General features: G+C 44.8%; 1 protein-coding gene across 2 annotated transcripts in view; it reads left to right on the top strand.

The window, feature by feature from the left end:
- The window catches only part of DTD1 (D-aminoacyl-tRNA deacylase 1), a 178,545-nt gene that overhangs the window by 157,701 nt on the left and 755 nt on the right, over positions 1-20,089 (top strand). For both annotated transcript variants that reach the window (XM_005568245.4, XM_045362426.2), the window contains one exon: positions 6,922-7,093. In XM_005568245.4, coding sequence (XP_005568302.1) covers positions 6,922-7,074 — 153 coding nt within the window. In that variant the 3' untranslated portion in view covers positions 7,075-7,093. The remainder of the gene's footprint in view (positions 1-6,921; positions 7,094-20,089) is intronic.

Below are 20,089 nucleotides of genomic sequence, written 5' to 3'. Positions count from 1 at the left end.
GCCTTTGCCTGTGTGGCCCTAACATCTTTGTCTTCAGTCATCTCTGTGTGTTGTTTTCTGCTCAGACACACTGCCCTTCCATGTGCCATCTGCCACAGTATGCCTGGGAGTGAGAAGTAAACACCTGGGTGATGCCAGTCCCTGGAGTGCCCCTGCCTTCTCACCCCCAACTAGGACCTGACTCCCACTCCCAGCACGGCTTTCGTTGGCCCTCCCCAAAGTTGGGGCTTGCCTGCCCTGGAGACCCCCCCCATACTTTGGCCATCCAGTGGTGCCACTAGGATGTACGGATGCTGACTGCATTCTTAGGCCATCACCTGAGGGCTTGGTCCTGAGTGTCCATGTCCCATTTGCAGGGCTTCCCCTGCCCTGGGCTGCCTTGGGTCAGCAGGTGGGCCCGGGTTGGTCAGACTCCACTCCTTTGCCCTGATCTGCTTCTCCCACTGCCACTTAGAGGCACAAAGGGCCCTTTCCTGAGGCCAAGTGCCAGGGACATCAGAGAGCCAACACTAGGCTCGTGTCACTTCTGAGGCTTCCCCACTCTGCTCTTAGCCAGCCTTGTTACTGGTTGAGTTAAACTGTTGCCGGTAATTGTATTTGATCCTCTGACTTCTTCAGCCGTCAGGACAGAAAAGGATGGACGAACTGAGTCCAGCAGCAGCTTGTTGCTAAACCACCGAGGAGCTGGACCAAGGTTAGGACCAGTTTCTCTTTAATTTGGCAAATGGAGATGGCCCTGAGGTCCCTGTGTGCTTTCTACCATGAAGACAAGTGTGCGGCTACAGAGGGCAACAGCTTGCCTTGTTGTATGCTCCGGGCAGAATGGTGGGGGCTTGAAGCACCCCCAGGTTCCTCTGCTTTACTCCTAATCCACATCAAGTGCTTAGAGCAGGCCTGGCTTCATGTGAGTGGGGATTGCCAATTATTTTTCCAGTGGACAGTCAGCCTCAGGAAGGGAGGGCTCTGCTTGGTTTTCTGTTGTGTCGTTGGCACCTAGAATAGGTATAGTCAGTGCCCAAAAGTTACCTGCTAAGTGAAGTTAATAGATTAAGCAAGAGAGGTCATGTTGCTCCCTGGGAAGAATGTGGGGTTTGGCATCTAGAGGCCTGGGTGTGGTCCCCCTCAGCCACTAGCAGGCTGCAAAACCTTAAGTCACATGACCTTGCTGGGCATCGCTGTCTTGTTTATGTCCATGGGCATGTGGTGAAAGATTCTGCTTTCAACTGCAAGTGCCACAAACCTACATGAGGGTGGCTTATAACGTGAGGGTGGCTTATAACGTGAGGGTGGCTTAAACAGTAAGGAACCTGGTTGCCTCCCCTAATGGGAAAGCTGGTTCAGCCGGCTCAACCCTGCCAGGGCTCTCCAGAGACTTCTGTGCACCTCTGGATGTCCCCTCCTCGTTTTGAGAGCTGCACCATTCCGAAGCTCCGTTTCCTCCCCTGACTGTGGCCAAGGATTGGAAAGAAGGCAGTGTTTCCTCGCACCTGTGTTTATTAGGGAGGGAAGCCTTTTTCTGAAGACCCTCTGCAGTCCCCTCAGGTCCTCTTGGCTATGGTTTGTGTCACATGCCATGTAATAGGAGAACCAGACATTGCCACCTCTGAAGTAGGAGGCTCCTGCCAGCAGGGACGGAGGAAGGGGCTGGGAGTATGAGTTATGAGTAGCTGCAGTGTAGGCAATTGGTGGTGGCTTCTCTGTGGGACATTGATGATCATTCAACTGCTATCAGGTTGTTAAGAGCAAACAAGGTCACATAGGTGGAAATGCTAAGTGGGAATCCCTAATAGGTGACACACATGCACCCTATGAACATTATGTTCCAGATACGTGTTTGAAAAGAAAGTGCAAAATACCTTTGGTGGCGCTTGTCCTCTGCAGTGTGGCCTTAGGCCTTAGGTGGAGCTTGTCCTTTGCAGTGTGGCCTCAGGCTCCACTCTGCCCTGTTGTCTTACTCTTGGCCACTTAACTCATTTTGCTTCCTGGCTGGTCTCTCAAGGCATTTAAGTTTGCAGGCCCTGAAATCGGGCATTATAAGATTAATGTTCAGCTGGTTCATTCTTAGATTGTGCAATTAGAGCTTGGACATCTTCATTAAAAGGAAAATCCCTGATGTTTTCAGTGGATTTAATCATGAGTTGGGTGAATCTGGATCTGCATATTCCAATCCCCCCTCTTTTGGCACCCGTGTTCCCAAGCTTCACTGTGAGAGGTGCAGGCTGACCACAGGACCATCACCTGGCCCCCAGTGGTGTGTGTGTGTCCAGGGCTGCTTTCAGAAGGCTGGGTTTCTCTCTAAGGCGATAAAGCCAGCATGGTTTGGACAGTCTGTCCCTTACAATGTGGGCCTTCTTACCAGTTGATTGAAAACAAGCAAACAAACAAAAACCCAGAAGTACTCTATTTCAGTGTTTGTAGATCGTATGTTCACAGACCTATAGTGGTTTATATTCTCCTTGACATGTATCTCCTCTTAATTTGAAAGCTGTTGACATTTTGCTTGAAACCCATATGTAGTACCAGTTTCTTTTCTTCTTTTTTCTCATCTGTTTCCTTAAAAAAAAATCCAGCTGCTTTCTTGCCTTGAGATGTAAATTCCACATTTTGGCTGCATTGGATTCCAAGTTTTTCCAGAAAAGGCTTAAATTTATTAGGTTAGTTCACAATGTTCTCACAGAGAACTTGAATTTGCGGCATGGAGCCATATGTGGTTGGGTTGTTTTAAGATAAATACTGTAAGAGAGTCAGCATTACATCGCTGGCAGAAATGTGGGCTGTGCCTGTCTTTTAAATAGTTATCACATGTGATTTAAAAGCTGGCAGTTGGCGGGAGGGGGCGGGGTTGGAGGGGAAGGTCAGATGGACGTTTCTGCATCTGTGGTGTCTGTGCCTCTGCCTCAGCACAGCGTCGAATGACACCACGAGGAGCTGAGAAACCTCCAGAAGGCTGTGCTAATTGGGGTTAGTCCCCATCATCCTCTCCGGATCTCGTTCTGAATAGCATAAAAGAGTACAAAGTGAAGAACAGGCTGGGTCACAAAAAGGCCCTTGCACGAGATTACATCTTAGCAGGAGGGAGGTTTATTTAGTTTTGTGACTGTTGATATTCACATTTTACGTTTTTTTTTTTTTTTTTTCTTTTTTATCTCTGAAGATGAGAAACAAAACTGAGAGGGCATCTTGCTTTTTAAAAATTGTGCTTTCTCAGCATCTAACTTGGACCTGTTCATGAGTATTTATATATGTGTGTGTCAGTGTATGCATCTGCACACACGTATGACATGCAAGTATGAACACATGGATGCGAATATAAAATGTCAATTGCTGGCAGCAGAAGGCAGCTTATCACAAGTTACTGCAGAACACCGATTCCCAGATATTTGGATTTTATGAATCAGGAATATAGAAAACAAAAAGAAATTGGGGAGTCTAGCATGGATTGCTGACTTCATGATTTCCAAAATTGCTTAATTTTTAAAATTATAGTAAAATACACATAAAACTTACTATCTTAACCATTGTAAGTATACAGCTTAGTAGTAATAGGTATATATCCACATTGCAAAATCCAAAATCAGTTCGCAAGAAAGGGAATGAGACAGAAGGAGTCCTGCATACTGTCCTTATCATTTCATCAAAGAAAGAGCATTTTAACAACAGAAGAGAGACAAAAGGAAAGAAGTCTGTTATTTTAGATGCAGGAAATTCCTCCTAACCTGTGGCAGAATAGTAAAGAGAAAAATATTTGTCCATGGAAAAATAATACTACAGAGAACTAGATAATAAGCAGCTCTGTGTGGCCATTTCCCAGATTTTAAAAATGCTAGCTTTTTGTCATCTTTTCTCCAGATCATTCATTCCTACTTAAAGTGCTGCTGCACGAACTCTTTGTTACCAGGCCATGGTGAAACAAAGAACAAAACTGAGAGGGCATCTTACTTTTTAAAACTAGAATTGTACTTTCTCAGCATCTAACTTGGACCTGTTCTTGAGTATTTATAGACGTGTGTACATGTGTATGCACACTCACTGTCACCCAGGCTGGAGTGCCGTGGCGTGATCTCGGCTCACTGCAACCTTCATTTTGTGCCAGAATGAAGTCAGCTACACCACGGAGCTCATAGTTGAGAAGAAATTTCTCACAATACTTTGCTGATGAAGGAAGCTGTGTGTTGATTTACATTCTGACACGAACATCTTACTGTTGCTGGTCCAGGTGTCACATGCATTTTGTGGACTGCACTGATTAGTAACTCTGCTCTAGATCTGGTTTTGTTCTTATAAAGTTGACAGTTACAGTTGAAGCCTGTATATATTCATTCCACTAAGATCCCATTCTCCTCTTTCCCCTCCATGTTTACTAGTGTGTTAAAGTTGGCGTGTATTCTTCTAGGCCATAGTGTATTTGCATGAGCTCACTAGCAATATAGAGTATTATTTTGTGTCAGTGGAATCCTACTGTATATAGCCTTCTGAAACTAAATTTGTTTTGTATAACATGATTTTCAAGATTTCCCTATTTTTTTTTAATTAAAAAAAATTTTTTTTTGAGACAGTCTTCCTCTGTCACCCAGGTTGGAGTGCAGTGGCGCGATCACAGCTTACTGCTGCCTCAACCCCCTGGGCTCAAGCAGTCCTCCCATCTCAGCCTCCCAGTAGCTGGGACTACAGGCATATGCCACCACACCTGGCTAACTCTTTTTTTTGTTTGTTTTGTTTTTGTAGAGACAGGGTCTCTCTGTGTTGCCCAGGCTGGTCTCAAACTCCTGAGCTCAAGCAGTCGCCCACCTTGGCCTCCCAAAGTGCTGCTATTACAGGCATGAACCACCGCCCCTGGCCAAGACTTGGCTATTTTGATATATGTAGATCTGCTGTACAGTATTGCCAGACCACATTACATGTATCTGTCCTCCTAATGTTGATGAACATTTGGGTTGTTTCTAGGTTTTTGCAAATACAAATGACACTACAGTGCTTGTTGTTAGAAGCCCCCACTATGCACACAAGTGGAAATTTATCCAGGGGAGTTTTCTGGGAGGATAGTTGCTGAGTCAAAGGTGAAGTGATGTCCTCATTCACAAAATCTAATTAGCATATTAACCAAACTTAGCTGTATTCTACAGCTTTTCAGGTATATGGGGAGTAGGAAAGAATAAGCCAGGGATCCCGAACCCCCAGGCCAGGGACCGGTACTAATTCCCATGGCTTGTTAGGAACCAGTCTGCACAGCAGGAGGTGAGCAGCCTGTGAGTGAGCCTTACCGCCTGAGCTCCGCCTCCTGTCAGATCAGCAGTGGCATTGGATTCTCAAAGGAGCGAGAACCCCATTGTGAACTGTGCATGTGAGGGATCTAGGTTGCACGCTTTTTATGAGAATCTCACTAATGCCTGATGCTCTGAGATGGAAGAGTTTCATCCTGAAACCATCCCCTCTTCTGTCCCCCCATCTTATGGAAAAATTGTGTTCTATGAAACCGGTCCCTGGTGCCAAAAAGGTTGGGGACCACTACTGTAAGTCAATTATTAATAAATTTGATTTCCTGGACCCAATTGAGAGCTACTGGTTGGTTGTTCATCTCTCAAAGGGTTAACTCAAAGTCTGTTCATAGTGGAAGAAATGATCTGGCAGATTGGGGGAAGTGACTCGTCTTTGTGTCTTGGGATGTGGGGCAGGGACCAGCAGGGAGAAGTCAGCCCTTCAATAAGTTTCCTTCTTTTTATGTAAACTAGAAAAAGTTCACAGACTTGGTCTGGGAGGGAGATAAAACTGGGTATTGCTGTCTCTTTGTTTTTTGGTCTAAGAAAATCCCGTGGCTCAAAACTTGGCCAGTCTTCTCTGCTGGGTTTCTCAGCAGGCTTTCCTGGAGTGGCCAGGCTGCTGCTCAGTGTTAGATGATGGAAGCTTCTTTCAGCCATCCAGCTGATGCTTTCTTTGAAGAACTATTCAGGGAAGAAGTGGGCCCAGGTTCCATTTGAGTGAGACATCAGGGGCGTGTCCCCTGCTGGCCTGGTGGGAGCCTGAGAAGGCTCCGGTGGCCAGCGTCCCTGAGTGTCGCCACCACACAGCCTGCTGGGAGCACTCAGTGCCTCGGCTGCAGGCGAATGTGGCTTCAGTCTCAAACCAACTGAAAACTGAGATGGTATTCAGTGTGCTTAATGCACTTTGTTTCATAGCCTTCTCTGTAATCTTCAGCAAAGACTGACGTGTTTTGAACATTCTTTAGAAAACAAGTGGTGTGGTGTCGTGGCTCACACCTGTAATCACAACATTTTGGGAGGCCGAAATGGGTGGATTGCTTGAGCCCAGGAGTTCAAGAACAGCCTGGGCAACATGGTGAAACCCCGTCTCTACAGAAAAATTGGCATGCACTGTAGTCCCAGATACTTGGGAGGTTGAGGTGGGAGGATCACTTGAACCCAGGAGGTTGAGGCTGCAGTGGACCATGATTGCACCACTGTACTCAGCCTGGGCAACAGAGTGAGACCCTGTCTCAAAAAAAAAAAAAAAAAAAGAAAAGAAAAGAAAAGAAAAAAGAAAACAACAAGTAGAAGATAACTTGATGAGAAGAAAACTATCAAAGACAAAAGTAAGAGATGAAGAGCCTTCGTGTATGGAGCTCTTCTAAGGCTGTTGAAGAAGGCTGTGGCATGGCCACTCCCTCATACTGTGTGCCAGGTTGAACTATGGTCGGGGAAAAGTCTGAGAGTGATTACTCCTATTACTAATGATTTGTTTCAGTGACTCGGGTGCCTGTTGGAGAAACATTCCATGTATAATTTGGTATATCTGAACCACTGTGTTCTGCCAGGTTGTCAGAAAAACCCTTTTCAATGGTTCCCACCTGAGAAGTCACTGGTGTGTGGGATACACAGGCATGTGTTTATGTTTGTAAAATATTCTTTTTTATTTTTATTTAATCAGCTGTCAAAGCTTGAAAAACAGCAGCAGAGAAAAGAAAAGACCAGAGCTAAGGGACCTTCCGAATCAAGCAAGGAAAGAAACACTCCCCGAAAAGAAGACCGCAGTGCCAGCAGCGGGGCGGAGGGTGACGTGTCCTCTGAACGGGAGCCGTAGCTCAGGAGGCAGAATTCAGGTAGGAGCTTCCCTGCTTGGCTTCGTCTTCCCACATTTTGGGGAAGCAACAATGAATAGGAGGGAATAGCTGCTGAGGTCGAATTCATTCATTTCACAGGCGTTCATCCATAGCTTCCTTAAATCCGCTGCCTTCTAGGATGGAGACAAAAGTTAGTGTGTTAGTCCATTTTCACGCTGCTGATAAAGACATACCTGAGACTGGCTAATTTATAAAGATAAAGAGGTTTAATGGATTCACAGTTCCATGTAGCTGAGGAGGCTTCACAATCATGGTTGAAGGTGAAAGGCAATTCTTACATGGTGACAGAGCAAGACTCCATCTCAAAAAAAAAAAAAAAAGAATCAAGTGAAAGGGGTTTCCCCTTATAAAACCATCAGCTCTTGTGAGACTCGTTCACTACCAAGAGAACAGTATGGGGGAAACTGCCCCCATGATTCAGTTACCGCCCACCAGGTCCCTCATCTTGAATTGTAGCTCCCATAATTTCCACGTGTGTGTTTCCACATGGGAATTATGGGAGCTACAATTCAAGATGAGATTTGGGTGGGGACAGCCAAACCATATCAGTTAGCAAATAAGATTGTATTTTATTCATTGAGATGCAGGAGGGTGGCATACTCACAGGCCTGGGGTGCCCACCTGGGGGTGGAACCTGTTTGTGCCACCTTCCCTGGGTGCCTATGCCAGTCCACAGCTGCTGCTGTGATTGCCTGTGCAGAGCACTCGTGGATGCAGAATCCAGACACAGATGCACAGAGTCCACCTGTGCTCCCGCATCTGCCTTCCTGCTCTTAACCGCCCCAGCAAAGGGCACTGCCATCTCAGCGGCCTCCTCTCATCATCACCTGCCCTGTGTTCCAAAATCCTTCACAGTACCTGTGTGGTACTGCCGGTTTACTTTTCCTAAAATGGCATTTTATTCTTATCACTGTGGCTCACTGTAGCACAGAGTCCACCTCCCTGCCTGAACATCAGAGGCCTTGAAAATGTGATGCAGCCATCTGATGGCACTGTGCCTAGTTTCTTCCCCCAGGGAAACTGTTTATTTTGCCAGGCACTGGACCAAATACTGGGCACAGATTTGAGGGACCCAGGACCTGTCATAGGGAGGTCACAGGCTCAGGGAGAAGCATAGGAACAGTTACACTGCAGCACGGTGCATGTGGCAGGAGTGTGAACCGGTGTGGGGTGGAGATGGGAGGTCAGGGGAGGCCCCTCAGAGGCCTGGGACAGGACCTGGAAGGACAAGTGGCAGTGGGGAGGGAGATGAGGGGCAAGGGCAGGGGAGGGCTGCCTGAGCCAAGAGAAGAGCAGTGCAAATGCTATCTGGGGGTTGGGGGGCAAGGATAGGAGAGTTTGGGAATGGAGGAATTGCAGAATGGTGGGAGTGTTGAGTGCCAAGTGGAGTGGGAGGGCAGGGAGTATATCTGAAGTTAGAGAAATAGGAGGTCTGGATTGGATAGGGTCTGATATGCAACCCTGAGGAATTTGGATTTTATCCTGGGGTGGGAGGGACCTCTGAAAGGTTTTAAGTATACAAGTGACATCATCAAACACAGAGTTTATAAAGAGCACTCTAGCAGCTTTGGGGAGTGAGGCTGGAAGCAGATAGGCCTATTAGGAAGTGATTGCACAAGTCCAGGGAAGAAATTGTACTAGGAGCAGAGGGGAAAGAGTGGGATTGAATGATGTAAACAAAATAGAATCATTTCAACTTGGAGATTGATTAGATTGGAAGAGGAGACATCCAGAAGGATGAGGGAGGAAGACGGGGGTTGCTGATGGCACCTATTTTGGGTGTGTTGTGTTTAAGGTGCCTGTTGGCAGCCACTGGTGATGCCAGTGGTCTGCCGAGTCTATGGCTTTAGAGCTGGGGAGCCAGGTCTCAGACATACATTTGGAGCCTTCAGCTCACAGACTGTGGTTAAAACCAAGTTAGGAGACAGGATTCACCCAGGAGACACCAAATTGTGATAGAAGAACATCCAGAAGGTAGTCTTCAGCCTTCTCTTTCTCTTCTGAAAGAGAGCAAGGGTCAGAAGTGTACCTATGAAACGGCTTTTAGGATCCACAATACCAGGAAGTGAGATATATTAGGCCAGGTGTGGTGGCTCACGCCTATGATCCTAGCGCTTTGGGAGGCTGAAGCGAGAGGATCACTTGAGCCCAAGAGTTTGAGACCAGCCTGGGCAACATGGTGAGACCCCCATCTCTACAAAAAAAAAAAAAAAAAAAAAAAAAAAAAATTAGCTGAGCATGGTGGCGCTTGCCTGTCATCCTAGCTAATCAGGAAGCTGAGGTGGGAGGATTGCTTGAGTTCGGGAGTTGGAGGCTGCAGTGAGCCATGATTGAAGCACTGCACTCCAGCCTGGGCGACAGAGTGAGACCCTGTCTCTTAAAAAAAATGTTTAAAAAGATTCGTTAGTAATAGTTGGGCACAGTGGCACCGGCTCCCAAATAGATACACAGACGAGAGGAACAGAATGGAGAGCTCGGGAAGGGTGGATTGTTGGTTCATAGATGGTTTTAGGGGAGGGGCTGGCCAGCGAGTCCTGTTGTCCTCTTGACTGTTCCCTCATCACTGTGTTTTCCTGCCAGTGTTGTGCAGGGAGACAACAGCACTGTGGTGACCAGCCTTGGCTTATGTATCTCATGTATGTATGCATGGGACACTGAAGCGTGCTTCAGAGGGAAGGGACGTCACATAAAACTTCCACTCCCGCCCCTCCAAAACTTCATGATAATTTGCTTGAAGTTAGTGGTCAGTTTTGGCATCACAAATATTGCTAGTGCTTCTGATTTATAATCTGTCCAGAAATCCTTAATCCAAAGAAGTGAAATGTGCTAAGTGAAGACACAGCACAGAGTGGCCCTTTAAGATACTTTTTCAGTTGTGCTAGTTAAGTGGGTTGAGCAGTAATTCAGAAACTCATTGAGGTCTTCTCTCCATCCTGCTGACTTTTGGGTGACAGTGAATAAGTTCTATGGTTTTTCTCCTATTGGAGGAAAACTCATCTCCCTCAGCAGTGCTTTGTGGAAGGCAGGCAGGTGGAAGTCATGGTGCCTGGAACTGGCCCCAGCAGCCCGGGCAGGGCCGGAGCAGGCGTGTTCCCTCCCCGCCATGTCTCTGTGTTTTCTCAGGCTTCCCTGGCTCACAGCAGAGCACGACGGAGACAGCATCCCAGCACTGCTCCTGTCCCTTGAATGAAAGGTGCAGGGATTGACATTGGTTAGGCCAAGTTTTAGTAGTTACTTGGTCCAGAAGCAAAACAGATTGGGCACTGCAGTTTCCACTCCTGGGGTTCAGGGCAGCTTCTCAGCCTTAATGCTCAGGCATGGCCCATGTCTCTCCTTCCAGTTCTGTTGAAGACTGTGCCTTTCGTGCAGTGATTTGGGACCTTAACAACAGGTTCAAAACAACTTGGGCTGAGCATGGTGGCTCACGCCTGTAATCTCAGCACTTTGGGAAGCCAAGGCAGGCGGATCACGAGGTCAGGAGATCGAGACCATCTGGCCAATATGATGAAACACTGTCTCTACAAAAAATACACACACACACACACAAATTAGCTGGGCATGGTGGCATGCGCCTGTAGTCCTAGCTACTCAGGAGGCTGAGGCAGGAGAATCGCTTGAACCTGAGAGGTGGAGGTTGCAGTGAGCCAAGATTGCGCCATTGCACTCCAGCCTGATGACAGAGCAAGACTCTGTCTCAGAAACAAACAAACAAAACAAAACAAACAACTAGAATGTTTAGACTCCCATCATGAGCTTAATGAATGGGAGAGGGAGAAACATACAAGCCCCTGTCTCCCAGCAACCAGACCCAGATTACCAAGCTAAACACACTGGCGCTCACACACACACACACACACACGCAAATTCACAGGTGCCTTGGAGGTTTGTATTTTCAAAACAGCTTAAAGAATTTGAATACCTCCCAGTGCAATCCCTCCCCCCTCCCCCCTCCCCATGATAGGCCCCGGTGTGTGATGTCCCCCTTCCCGAGTCCAAGTGATGTAAATGACGAGTTGTTGGGTACTGACGAGTTGATGGGTGCAGCACAGCAACATGGCACAAGTATACATATGTAACAAACCTGCACGTTATGCACATGTACCCTAGAACTTAAAGTATAAAAAAAAAAAAAAAAGGCTTGAAACTACCAAAAAAAAAAAAAAAAAAAGAGATATGGAAGGAGTTAATGGTTGTTTTTCATAACTAGATTGTAGTTTATCAAATAAAATTTTTATTATTAAATTAAAAAAAAAATTCGAATACCACCTAACCGATTCCTTCCTGGGTTGTATTATTAACTTAATACATTTTATAAATTTAATGTCTTGATTTTTGCTTTATATCTGATCAGCGCTTTGAAAATCTTTGGTTTAATCTCTGAAGGGGTATAGGGTTTTGTTACTTTTAAAATCCTTGTAAAACATAACAACTTAAAGACTTCTATTTGCATTAGATTTGGCCTCAGAGTAATTCCTGTAGGGAATACACCATGGATGTTAGTGTTCTATGGACCCTGGGTAGCCTGGGAGTAATTTTGCTAATTCTGTGGGCAAGAAAAACACCCAAGGGTCTCATGGGCAGAGGAGGGGACAGTGACTGCGTGTGTCACAGAACGTAGAGGAGAACATGCTCATAGAAGGAAAACTGAGCACATAAAAGAAGGGCAGGAGAAGGGCGTGAACATTGCACATTTTTTCCCAACATCTAAGTTTATGAGGGAAATTCTCATGGACTCGTAGGTATCTACTTCTTGCTTCTCTCACATTAATGACATTTTAAAAACTTATTTCCTTCTCAGGGTAGTGCAGATTGGGTAGGATAGAACTTGGGGTCAGTGGTGCTATTGTGAATCAGCCAAACAGGGCCAGCCACAGAGGGGAGGCAGCAGGGGGAGCAGACCCCACGGGCAGTGTTTGGAAAGGAGCAGGCAGTTGTGTTTTTCCTTCCCCTTCCTTCCCTATAAGTCAGATTCACTGCAGCCATGCCATGAACTTGGGAAGAGGCAGGCAAAAGGGGAGGAAGAGGGCGATGGAGGGAAGTTCCTGGCTGGCCTCAGCCTTCAGGTTAGGAGACTCAGTGAGAAGCAGCAGAGGGACAGATGGAGGAGAAGCTGGAGGCCCCTGGCATGTTCTGGCTGTGCTCCAGGCTGGGATCCTTGGAGTGGGGGAATGGGGGTTGGGTTGCAGGAAACCTGGAAGCCGTGAAGGGGGTTCTGGAGGGAGAGCAGTGCAGGTGGCTCCAGGGCTCCAGGAGGCAGCTGCAACTCAGTGAGGTGGCAAGACACCGTCAGGCCTCGGGGCCTGTGAGAGTGCTGCCCAGCGTCGCTGTGGGGTGGGGAAGGCTCCACGCCTCTGCCTGGTGGAGGGTGTGGAGGAAAGCTTTGTTGGGTCTGTGGCTGACTGTGGGTCCTAGGTAGAAGTGGTGAGGTGAGCCTGCTGCAGAGGCCATGAGGGGGCAGCTTCATCAGGAGGTCGGGGGTCATGGTCTCAGCTCTTCATAGCCCTGACAGTCCCTCCAGGTCTCAGCTGTGACCTCCACTGGCCTCCTGGATGAGACTTGCAGGGGTCTGTCATTAATGAGACCTGAGACTAAGTGAAACGTGCTGGTGAGAACTGAGACGAGGCCAGGTCAGCCAGAGAGGGCCCTGGGTCCCTGAGCAAGAGACACCAAACTTCAAGTAGCCCGCCGTCCCTCAGTGGTGCAGTGCCAGGGCCCAGGTGCCGAGCCGCACCAGCCACCCTGCCATGGAGGACACTGTGGACCCAGAGTACTGTTGACATTAAGGTGAGATGGAGTCTGTATGCTCATGAACCCCCCTGTTGCTACTCAGCGCATGGAGGCTCATGAACAAGTTTAGATCAGCCCATGAAAAGACAGAGGCCACGTTTTGTTTATACCAATGTATATGGTACTGTCTGTGTTTTGGACAAAATGCACAAGGAAAACCATTTATTGACAGTTTACCATAGGCATCCAGTTGTACTTCTTTACATCAGAGTCAGCAGTGACAGTGTCAGGCATGGACAGATGTCCAGGCAGGGAGGAGTCTTTCAGAGCTGCCCACAACTAGCAGAGGACCAGAGCGGGGCTGGGTGCTCCTGCTTCCGAGAATTTAGCCATATTCCTGGATTTGAAGACCCTAAATGGGACCAGAACCAAGTGACAACTGGTATTCCAATGATGTATTTGGGGTTTTTTGTTGCCCATGGGTTTTGTTGTCCCTTCTGATGAAATTTGTCATCCCAGTAGGCCACAAAATCACCACCAAATATTCAGATATCTATGAGAGCTGGATTAAATAGTGACAGATAGAAGGTGACCCTGGCATTTGTTTTGGTCCCCAGAACAACAGCAACCCCCTGACGATGAAGGGAGCAGCACTTTTCATTTGCTTTGCTTTCAAAACAGAAAGATCTCTAGGGAATCTGGCAGGCCCTAAGGGGAGCGGCTTTGAGTTTCCAAGGTACGAGAGAGAAAGAAAAGGCAAAAGAAAATTGAATGAGAAACTGCATGATCTTGGGCATATTTTTCTTTGAAAATGATTCAAAACCCTTCATGGTTCAGAGGACATTTCCAGAGCATCGACATTTCTCTATCACATTGCAAATGTTGCTTCTTATTTTACCAAGTGGACATGAAACTGCTAAAATTAACTTGTGTTTTTGTCCTCTGTCTCAATCCTTCAGGCTCTCTCACCTTGCTGGGAGGATTCAAGGTTTTCTATGAGGATGCAGCTCTATTATTTCTCCTTTCTGGCCACCACTAAAGGCGCTAGGGCCACCTCTCACTAAAAGAATGTGGTTTCTGATTTGATTGCAGGGTCAAGGATTGCCCCATTTGAGTATTGACTTAGCTGCTGTAATGAGGGTGCGAGAGGAGCGTGCTCCTGACTGGCACCCCACATTTCTGTCTTCAAATGGCAACACACTTGAAACCAAACAAGAAAGTGTTTTGGAAGCTGCCATGTGTTTGCTTTTTCAATGTGACCTTTGTCTGAATAGTAAGATACGTCCTTGCTGAACACACCTCTTCCTAATGAGCTAGAGCAGCTGAGTGTGTGTGTGTGTGTGTGTGTGTTTCTGTTGAAAAGGTATTCAATCCCTTTTCACTGTTCTTTTCGCCATATAAGGTAGGACTCCTCTCATTCTCCGAGCTTCGCTTTGCTTCCCTGTATCAGCATTCATACCACATTCTCACATCCGTGTGCTGTTATTTCATGGTATAAAACTAGCTGTGTCTCTGGGTAGTGTTATCTTTTTTTAACTTAAACCAATTTTTTTTTTTTTTTTAGTGGTTTCCCTGGAGTTTACAGTATACATTTTTAATTAGTCTAAGTCCACCCTGAATGACACTCTACCACTTCACTTGTAACAGGCACCTTATAACAACAGTGTACTTATTCCCAGTGACATTGCTATCATTCATTTCACTTAACATATGCGATACTCACTCAATACATTGTCACTGTCATTACCTTAAATAGTTTTTTTTTTTGAGATGGAGTCTCATTCACTCTGTCATCCAGGCTGGAGTGCAGTGATGCAATCCCTGCTCACTGCATCCTCCACCTCCCAGGTTCAAGCGATTTTTGTGCCTCAGTCTCCTGAGTAGCTGAGATTAAAAGCATGCACCGCCACGCCTGGCTAATGTTTTGTATTTTTTATAGAGATAGGGTTTCGCCATGTTGGCCAGGTTGCTTTCGAACTGCTGGCCTCAAGTGATCCACCCACCTCAGCCTCCCAAAGTGCTGGGATTACAGGAGTGAGCCCCCATGGCCGACCTTTCCTTTGTTTTTGAAGGATAATTTTGCTGGTATAGACTTCTAGACTGTTTTTTTTTTTTTTTTTTTTTGCCTTTCTTTAGAAAGAGAAAGAGCCCTAGGAGCCTCACAGCCCTAGAGGAGCAGCTTTGAGTTTCCAAGGCATGAGAGAGAAAGAAATATTTAAACATTTTCAATATTTAAATTTTTATTCCTCTCTCTCCTTGTTTGCAGTTTCTTATGAGAAGTCCCCTGTAATTCTCATTCTTATTGCTCTGTAGGTAAGGTGAGTTCTCCTCACCCCACCCCCAGCCCCCAGCTTCTTCAAAATTTTGTCTTTGGTTTTCTGTAGTTTGGATATGACATGCCTAGGTGTGGTTCTTGCTTGATATTTTCTGAGCTTCTTGGATCTGTGATTTAATGTCTGTCATTAAGTTTGGAAAGTTCTCGGCCATTAATACTTCAATACCCCTAGCTCCCCTAGCTTCTTCCACAATTTCCTCTTTGTTCTCTCTTCTCATTTTGGTATTGCAGTTACATACATGAGTCATCTTTTGCAGTTGCTCCACAGTCTTGGATAGTCTGGTTTTTTTTTTCCCATTCTTTTCCTCTTTATTTTTGGTTGGGAAAGTTTGTAATGACTGTCTTCGAGCTCACTGATTCTTCCTTGGCTGTGTCCAATTTATTCATGAGCCCATCAAAGTCATTCTTCATTTCTGTTAGTGTTTCTGATTTCTATTATTTCCCTTTGTTTCTTTCTTGGAGTTTCCATCTCTCTGCTTACATTACCCATCTGTTCTTGCATGTTGTTTACTTTTCCATTAGAGCCCTTAACATATTAATCATAGTTTTAAAAAGTTCCCTGTCTTGTAATTCCAACATCTGTGTCAGAGCCCCAGTCTGATTCTGGGGATCTTTTTGGGTCCACTGACTTTGAATCTGTAACTTTATGCCTTTCAATACATTTGGGAAATTTTAAGTAATATCTCTTCAAATATTTTTGTCTGCCCCATTCTTTTTCTTCTTACCTGGAGATTACTGTTCCAACCTTAAGTGTCATTCTGGATTTTTGCTATCCATGAGGTTGGTTTGCTTCCTCACTGATGCAGAGTAGGCATGTTATGTTACTTTACCAGTAGTGGGACTGGATTTTCTCTATGCACAGGCTTCCACCTCCATTATTTATTAGAAAATAAGTTGGCAAGAAGCTGGCCATGATTAGTGATTCTGTCTATTGCTAAGGTGCAGAGCTAGGCTTACAAATAATTTAGAGTGTGCCCTAATACAGTAGCTACTAGCTGCATGTGGCTATTTAGATGTAAATTAAAATTAAATAAAATTTAAAATTCACGTTCTCAGTCACAGTAGCCGTATTTCAAGTGCTCACTAGCTATATACAGCTAGTGGCTGCTGTTCTATCATTGCAGAAAATTCAACTAAACAGCACCAACCTATAGGGATCAAGTTATGATTTTGAACCGCTATCATCTGAACCACTTTCTGTACTATAAGACTGACATTGGCCAGGTGTGGTGGCTCATGCCTGTTATCCCAGCACTTTGGGAGGCCAAGGTGGGTGGATCACCTGAGGTCAGGAGTTGAAGATCAGCCTGCCCAACATGGTGAAACCCCATCTCTATGAAAAATACAAAAATTAACCAGGTGTGGTTGTGCACACCTGTAATCCTGGCTACTCAGGAGGCTGAGACAGGAGAATTGCTCAAACTCAGGAGGTAGAGGTTGCAGTGAACTGAGATGGCGCCACTGCACTCTAGCCTGGGCAATGAAGAGAGACTCTGGCTCAAAAAAAAAAAAAAAAAAAAAAAAAAAGAAGAAGACTTTGAGAGAGAGATATATATACACATACAATATACATGGGAAATAATAGATGGGAGAATAAGTTAGAGCCAAAAAATAAAAGCCAATTGCTATCAGAGTTTGTTCCTACCACTTTCAGGTGACAAGAATTTTTCCCCATGCTTGTTTTATTGCATTGCATTAAGCTTTCTGTTCATAATTAGGAGTGATTATTTTCATGTTCTCATCTGTGTAGTCAGGACCATCAGCTCTCAAGCAAAGGAAGAGATTCTCTGCTTTGACAGTTCAGTGGAGGGAGCTTGCTGGAATCTAACAGTGCTAGAAGGTCAGAGTGAAGCCTGCATTGATAACTTCCCAGCAACTCTCATGTTTTTGCATAGAACAGCCTTACTTTTCTAGGTAAATGAATTCAGACACGATTACCAGCTAAGACCTGAAATAAATAGGTAAAAAAAATATTGATTCTTTTAACAGTGATTTGGAGAACAGATCTATGGCATGTGTGTGTTCTAAGTCTAGCGCTTGCATCCTGTGGTTGCTTAAATGGTCTGAAGCCAGAAGTGGGTCAGTTGGAAGTCTTTGAGGGATTTAGTGTTTACATGGGCTGTGAAGGGATTCCTTTCTTCTGGTCCTGGGCTGTCCTCACTGGAGATGTTCCTCACTGTCCCTGGTGGTTGACGACAGTAAAAGAGAACTACAGCAGGTGGAGCAAACTGGTGGTTCCCCTAGCTTCTTTCATAAGACTATGAAATTGTGGTGCTCAGTTATCAGGCACCTCTTATTACTGCCTGTCAGGTGTCCCCAGCCTCCGGGTCATGTCTGTCCTCAGTAGCTCATGTGACGTACATGCATTTGGAAATAGACATCATCCCTTCAGTAGCTCTTAGAGGGAGGCACATTACCCCTTATCCAGGGTTTCTGAATTTCAAGCCTCAGTGGTCCACCCTTATCTGGAGAACCATGTGTTTAGCTTGAACAGGACTTGTGCTCAGCACTTCTAATTTGGCAGATGGACCTCACACATAGCTCACTCCCACCTTCTTCATTCATGCTTACAGCTATGTGAGCTGCATGGTCTCCAGCTACTCCCGGTTGGTGGCCAGCACCCTGGCTCCTGGGTTATTCTATAGTTCAAGAAAATAGGAAGAGACATTTTTGGCAAGTGAGACTAGAAATAGAGAGCAATGTCTATTGACCAATCCATGTATTGTAGTGGGCAGTGGCTTTCGGTTGGAACAGTGTCCACTGCTGGCCAAAACTCTCTTGTATGTAGTTTACAAATCACTCATGGTACTAACACTGATCTTATGATTAGGCCAGCCCATTCGTGTTCCTGGTAGTAGCACACTTAATTCTAAAGGTATACCTAATGGTTTGTCCTTCGGGTTAGATGCTTTCTAAAGTTCTTATGCCTAGGAAGTTTACCTAAAACCTTTGAGAATCCATTGGCCAAAACTCAGGATCCCTTCCAGTTCTGTGTTTCTCTAGTAGGGAATAGAAATTTCTAAATCATCTTTATCATATAAAATTTCTTTTGAAAGCCATTTTTTAATTACAAAGTTAACGCTCACTCATAGAAAGTATCAAAAATGCCAAAATACCCGAAGAAGAAAATAAAAATCATCTGCCACCTTATCATTCTATGATGATTATTATTAACATAATGCTTTGGAACAGTTTTTCTAAACAGATAATTCTACATCTGTTTCTCTAACTTTACAAAGTTGCAATTGCTTTTATCATTTAACAGAATATCTTGAACATTTCTCTAGGTCATTCTTTTACTGTGAGCTTTATAATTTCCATCTGCACATCAAATATTTGAAGACTAAATTTATTATCACAATGCATTAAAAATGTAGAATATTGTAGAATATTTAATTAAAGTAAATGTAAAAGAAAAATACATTCATCCAGGATCCCAGAGCTCATCTTAAGTTCAAAAACAAAGATTTTAATCTGTGCCAAGAAGATGACGTTTCTCAAAGGTCATTGTGGGGAACAATTCCATAATTTCAGTTATTGGTATTGAAGGTAGGGAAAGAAGTATGAATAGTCCCCAGGTCCTTAATTTGGGTTAACATCATCCACATAATATAATAACAAATGAGTTGTTTCTAATAACTAAAAACTGAAAGTAATATGGTCCCCAGGAATGATGTTGTCTGTTCTCCACCCACTGGTTGTCTTTTAGAAAGCTCTTAGGAAGGTGTGCAGGACTCTTACAGGTGGGTTTGGGGGTACGAGGGTAGGCCTTGGGGACATGGTGGCAGACAGAGCTGTGGAGCATGGGCTAGCTGTGGTTCCAGCTTGCCTTTCTCATGTCATGCTCAGGGACTTCGCTATCCAGCTGCGGAGGGGAACGAGAGCTGTTAGTCTATGGAAGCATCTGCTTGTGATACAACCCTTTCTTAAGAATTTGGCCTGCGCTGAGTGTATCAGGAAGCACATCCATGGAAATGGCACTGCCATGGCATACCGACTGTTATTGAAATCTTTTGCTTTTACTGAAGTCCATCCAACTAGAATCTAGATCTGAGGGAATAGAAACTCCTCTGTTAGGCTTTAGATTTAGTTTAACTCTTGGATGACAAGTGCGTGCATCACAGATCTTGGCAATATTAGCTGGTTTTTGTTGTAGCCTCAGAATTACAAAAGGAAACCTGAGACACGTGGACTTCTGTACCAAAGAGTCAGGCATCCTTTGAGTGGTATTTAAAATATCACAAGACTAAGCATTTGGTTTATTCCCTGTCCCTGTACTTCCTTAAGCTCCCCATCCCTCTACCTCCCTCATTGTTAAAATGATTTGGAAATGATGCTTTTATATCTCTTTTCTAGGAATTTGTTCATTTAATCTATGTTGTCTAATTTGTGAGTCTAAAGTTTCTCATGATATATTCCTTTTATCTTTTTAATGTCTGTAATGTCTGTACTGACGTTGCCTCTTTGATTCCTGATATTGATAATTTGTGTCTTCTCTCTTTTCTGGGTAAGTCTGGCCAGAGACTTATCTATTTTATTGATATTTTTATTTTTCTTTTTTCTCTCTCGCTTTTTTCTGTTTGAAATTTCATCAGTTTCTGCTCCTTATTATTCTCTTCCTTCTCTGCTTGTTTTGGGTTTACTTTGCTTTTATTCTTTAATTTCTTAAGGTAGAAACCCAGATTATTGATTTGATAACCTTTTTCTTTTCTAATATAAGTAGTTAATGCTGTGAATTTCCCTCTAAGCCCTGCCTTAGGTGAATATCACAAATTATGATATGTTGTGTTTTCATTTACTTCAAAATATTTTCTAATTTGCCTGGTGACTTCTCTTTGATGCAAAAGCCATTTAGAAGTGTTTTCAGATACTTGGCTTGGTGTCTTTTGCTCTAAGAATGGAGCTGTAATGAA

This window comes from Macaca fascicularis, chromosome 10 (assembly GCF_037993035.2).
Source record: "Macaca fascicularis isolate 582-1 chromosome 10, T2T-MFA8v1.1".
NCBI lineage: Eukaryota > Metazoa > Chordata > Mammalia > Primates > Cercopithecidae > Macaca > Macaca fascicularis.
This window is presented reverse-complemented; position numbering and strand designations above follow the sequence as displayed.